This window comes from Salvelinus sp. IW2-2015, linkage group LG27 (assembly GCF_002910315.2).
Source record: "Salvelinus sp. IW2-2015 linkage group LG27, ASM291031v2, whole genome shotgun sequence".
Lineage (NCBI taxonomy): Eukaryota > Metazoa > Chordata > Actinopteri > Salmoniformes > Salmonidae > Salvelinus > Salvelinus sp. IW2-2015.
Window position 1 is genome coordinate 36,828,720 of NC_036867.1, and position 5,328 is coordinate 36,834,047.

General features: G+C 49.4%; 1 protein-coding gene across 1 annotated transcript in view; it reads right to left on the reverse strand.

Moving 5' to 3' along the window:
* LOC111953648 (bile salt export pump-like) overlaps nucleotides 1-5,328 on the reverse strand; it is a 15,226-nt gene that overhangs the window by 6,379 nt on the left and 3,519 nt on the right. Inside the window, exons 10-18 of the mRNA XM_070435541.1 lie at nucleotides 4,172-4,299; nucleotides 2,822-2,983; nucleotides 2,630-2,737; nucleotides 2,264-2,353; nucleotides 1,782-1,985; nucleotides 1,112-1,353; nucleotides 762-912; nucleotides 471-686; nucleotides 131-283 (exon numbers count right to left, since the gene is read on the reverse strand). Coding sequence (XP_070291642.1) covers nucleotides 131-283; nucleotides 471-686; nucleotides 762-912; nucleotides 1,112-1,353; nucleotides 1,782-1,985; nucleotides 2,264-2,353; nucleotides 2,630-2,737; nucleotides 2,822-2,983; nucleotides 4,172-4,299 — 1,454 coding nt within the window. The remainder of the gene's footprint in view (nucleotides 1-130; nucleotides 284-470; nucleotides 687-761; nucleotides 913-1,111; nucleotides 1,354-1,781; nucleotides 1,986-2,263; nucleotides 2,354-2,629; nucleotides 2,738-2,821; nucleotides 2,984-4,171; nucleotides 4,300-5,328) is intronic.

Here is a 5,328-nt window from a genome sequence, read left to right on the forward strand (position 1 = left end):
GTGTTGTTTTAAGTTAGTACGCTGACAGTGTTGTTTTAAGTTAGTACGCTGACAGTGTTGTTTTAAGTTAGTACGCTGACAGTGTTGTTTTAAGTGTTGTTTTAAGTCAGTACACTGACAGCAGCATTACCTCAGGTAACGTCATGACAAAGTCGTGGAGTTGGGCTTTCTTGGATGCGGAGATGATGTCATTCATGCTGACTTCGCGCAGGTTGTCTCCGTTCTTGATGTTGTCTCCGATGCTGCAGTCAAACAGAATGGGCTCCTGGGATACGATGCCGATCTTGGAGCGCAGGTACGAGACGTTGACCGCAGGTACGAGTCATGGCCATCAATAATCTYCAATGCAACATGGAAAATCCAGTCAACTATCCTGTGAACTAATCCAGCTCCCAGGATACCCCCACCCTCTTGTAGTCTTTATACCTCTAGAGACATATATGGGGATATTGCGTGCTGCTGAGAGAAACTGAGGACTCAACACTTTGGTCGGGGTCATAGAATCTCTCCAGTAGCTGGACGCTGGCGCTCTTCCCACAGCCGCTGCTGCCCACGAAGGCCAGTGTTTGGCCGGGCTTTACCGACACGTTGAGGCCGTTCAGCACCTGGATGTCTGGCCGGGTCGTGTACGTGAACTTAATGTTCAATGAAGAGTCAATGAACTCTAAGTTCCCTCTGAAATCAGGCTGGACGAGAGAGAGAAGGGGCGTGAGCAAGAGAGATAGTGAGTGTGTGTTTGTGTGCGCTTGCGCGACATGTACCCATTTGTCCCCCTCGTTGCTGTAGACGCTGWTCTTTGGCACGCGGTCGAGGAGCTGGAAGAAGCTGGCAGCTGAGATCTTGGCGTAGTCTGGGGTGTAGGAAGAGGCACGGCCCAGCGCTTTGCCACTGGTCACTATGGATGAGATCACTCTGAACCAATCACAGAGAGACGATGGGGTTTAGTCAAGTTAATATATAGGAATTAACAAAGGTGGTGGAAAGGTGGTGGAGGTAGTGGAATACATCTTGGACAATGTGATTTCATGGTCTGTTTATGTTGTTGACAGGTATGCAGGCAGACAGGCAGACAGGCAGGCAGGCAGGCAGGCAGGCAGACGGTTTCTCTCACCTGAAGACCAGGCTGTAGTGGAGGCCCTCCTGGAGCACCAGGTACCCTCCAAACCTGTAGGAGGCGCTGTTGGACATGAAGACAACACAATGGGCGAAGCCGTGGCAGGCGCCGTACACGTTGGCCTTCTGCTTGGCGGCCTGGTACGGAGCCTCCAGGTGAGCCTCGTACATCTCCACAAAMCTRTGTTCCTTCCCCAGCCCCGCGATGGTGCGGATGTTGTTCAGGGCCTCGCCGGAGATCTACAAAAGATACCACAGAGATGTCACAACCGCCCACCACTACCACCGTGTAAGTCTAGAATAGGAAGTAGGAACTGTCTACAGTACAGGAACTAACTACGCATGATCTCTAACACACTGTAAGATAAGCTCTCCAGTGGGTTTACTGTGACGAGGTTTCAGGAAGCGCTCACCTGATGTCTATAACATACATTACAATAGCTACAGGCTGAAATATCTTACAATATGACACAAGGGAAATTCTGTGGTAGTGACTTTGCTTGAAGCTATCGAGAAACATGTTGATAACGTATTGATAACTAATGTGAGAAGTTAGTGTACAACCTTGCTTCAATGACAATTCACTTCCAGTCACGGTAGCACTATGTGACTCCAGCCTGTGTTACGAACAGCCCTGGCCAGTGAGTCAGTGGAGTACTGTAGCCTACCCGTCCTGCATCCTCCATGGCCTGTTTGTCCTGCTTGGCGAAGCCAGTGAGCATCTTAGCCTGGAAGCCTCCGGAAAGAGCCAGGAAGGGCAGGAAGCACATGATGACCAGGCTGAGCTTCCAGCTGAAGTAGAAAGAAATGATGACGGCCACACCAATGTTCGTCAGAGAGTTAACGATCATGCCGATCTGAGAGCCCGTGGCCTAGGAGAGGACGAAGGAGCGGTGTCAATCACTTTGGGTCGGATTAGGTTATTTACCCAGAATGCCAGATGGGTGAGGTTTTCTTTTGGGCCTGCTGCATTAGTTCCATAGCACTCCATTAAATCAAGTATTTGAAAGACACATACTATTTGGTCTGGGGTCTGGTAACTGCCCTATATGAGGACTATATGAGGTCCATACTGACCCCTTGGACCTGGGAGGTGTCAGTGGCCAGCCGTGTGGTCAGAGCCCCGGGGCTGTTCCTGTGGTCATCYAACCAGCCCACCTCCTGACCCAACATGGCGTGGAAACCCATCCTCCTCTATCGCCTTGTCAGCAGCTCCCAAAGACTTAGAGAAGGCATGGCCCTGGGGGAGACACCGACACCATCAGATCAGGTTATGGGAAATGAATGACAAAAACACAGATGAAATAGGCTTCTCTTTTCACAGAGTTTAGAGAAGCAGGAGAAAGGATCCGGTTGATGTGACGATAGATTTAAGGAAGGTGAACATGAAAGGAGGGAGGGTGGTAGGAAGGGAGGGTGGTAGGAAGGGTGGTAGAAGGCGAGGGAGGGAGGGGAGGGAGGGAGGGAGGGGGGAGAGGGAGGGAGGGAGGGGAGGGACGGGAGGGAGGACATGTACTTGGAGCATCTGGGTGATGAAGACAGCTCTGGAGTGTGACGACCACACAAAGAACATGCAGATACCATTGATCTCCTCCTCTGAGTCTGGGTCTGGTATGGTAGATGTCTACAGAAACAGACAGATCACTGATTAAGCTAATGAACTAACTTCAATGAAGACTGTCTTGTCACTACTACACGCCTCACTTACCCGCAGAATCTGATGGAGAGCAGGGGAGTAACTGGGTTGACTCTCACGTTGAAAGCTGCTCGATGGTTCCAAAGCATGTAGGGCACAGGGGCATTGGTACTTAGGATCCTGGTACTGGAGCAGGCTCAACTTGGTCCTCGACCTCTTCTCCTCACAAAGGCACTCTGGACACATTAAGACATATCTATACACACACCGTGTATGGATAATGGATACATGCATCAAATGCACAACAATGTAAACCTGTAAGAGTTCCTGGAAAGAGAAAGTGGCAAGTAAGCCCCGTTTAAACTCTGTTGAATGATCCATAACAACCTCCTTCAACACACAGAACATCACACACCACACACACAACCACACACTCTGGACTTGCCGGTCTGTCCTGAGATATGAAGGATTCTGCTTCTGCGAATGAGGTTGGACTAGTTGTGAGCGGTCCTCTTCCTGATTAGAGGCCTCTGTACAGACAGACATAGCACCAAGTCAATGCATACCGAGATGCAAAATGACACCATCAGTCAGCATTCTGGCAGCAAGAATGTCTGCCATGTTCACCCAGATGTGTGTCGGATCTCACTGTACAGATATAGTGGGCTTGTGAAGAAGGATGTGAAGTTGCATCATGAGAGATGTAGTTCTAACAGTACCCTGAGACTGGGCTCTGGTAAATCCGGCTGGATAGAACTCTTTGCTCTTGGCTGTATTGCCAGCCATGACCCAGGCAAAAGAGGGAGGTTATTCATACAAAATGTTATAAGAAATGTTTTTGTTAAAGGTGTTCCTGACATTCATTTTCTCGTTAATACTTTTTATGTAGGGGGGGGGGGGGGGGGGGGGGGGGGGTTGGTGAAAAAGTGTGTGCCAAGTCAATCTTTAGAATTTGGCAGAGGGATGGGGATCATTGATCTCATATGGACCTACTTCTGTCCTGGCTTCTGGTTGGGAGAGCCTTGTTTCCTTGGCTTTGTAGGGTGACCAGAGTTGAAGTAAACACCTTCTTCCAGAGCTATCATGCTTGGCCCTTCACGCCGCAATCGCTCGTGAGCCCACGATCACGTCGCCGTTCTTAATGGTGGATAGGCGATGGGCTATGGAGATGGTGGTCGGCATTGCGTACATTATATGGAATAACATGAGACGTTATCTACCTGGTACGGTGAATATGGTAATTTTTATAATTGTTTTTTCTAACCATTTTACTGTACTTAGGTCTGATCATGTTCGTATGAAAGATGATATACGAACAAAATTTATCTCAGAGTTATCCTTACTTTATATAATGAATTGATCGCTAGCAGAGACACTTCCTGTCATTTTGGGAATATGGTGCATTGGGACGCCATCACTCACTTTGGTCCGAGCCTCCTGACACAGCCTCATCCTCATGTTCCAGGCGGAGGTGGCAGTCAGAGTAGGATCCGGGGGTTCCTGACGCAGGGCCGGGCGATGGCGCTGCCTGCGTTCTGACCGCCGCTCATCTGAACCCGGCCCTCTCCACAAGTGTGGTCAAATTTCTGATTGCATCCCAATCACAAGTCTTTTTATGTCCTTGAATCTGAAAGGCATTGTGACGTAAGACAGACAGTGACAGTAGTGTTAGTGCAGTAATGGTTTTGAAAGTTTTTAAGCGTTTGAAGAACACCTGGAGACAAATGAGTCAACAAATAAGTAGGTCTGGGTTCAGATCGGACTATCGTTGTCATGTTAGTGTCAACAGTTTCGCTCGTCCTCTCCTCGCCTTACTGGGCTTGAACAGGGAAACCTCTGCCAACATCAACAACTGAACACCTCGAAGCATCGTTACCTATCGCTCCATAAAAGCCGTGAACAACTACTTTCAAGGTCTCAGAGCGAGTGACGTACCAATTGAAACGCATTAGCATCGCGCTAACTAGCTAGCCATTTCACACCGGTTACACTAGCCTCAATGTATAGCGCGCTAAATGCCTGTCAACCTGCTACCTGTGGTAGGTCCATGATAAGTTGTAGGCATTGCCTCCTTGGTGGCAGTGGATTGATGTCATCCAGGGTGACTCCGGGGCGACCGGTAGCGGATGTTCTCGGCGATGGTTTGTGGCAACACAAGGCTCTGCTCCACGATGCCCATCAACGAACGTAGCCATTGATGTTCAGGCTCTGATGTCATGGCCATCCAATGTCACCTGAGACAAGGCATAAACAAGGAGAAAGAGAGATGGGAAGTGGAGAAAATGGGACATTTAAATGTCTCTACACTATTTCTCTAAAGTCTCCTCAGTGAATACACTTTAGTGGAGGTGCAACTTTTGTAACTGGATAGGAAGTAGTATTATTTTACTAAATGTGTACATCATGTTAAATTATGTCAGGGAAGAGATACATCCATGCCCTCCTTGGGGTCCGTAGGGAGGGCGGAGGGGGAAGGGAGGGGAGCGTAGGGGAGAAGAAGCGGGGGAGAGGGGGAGGGGGCAGGGGAAAAGGGGAGAGGGAGAGAGGAGGAGGAGGAGGGAAGGGAGTGGGGGAGAAGG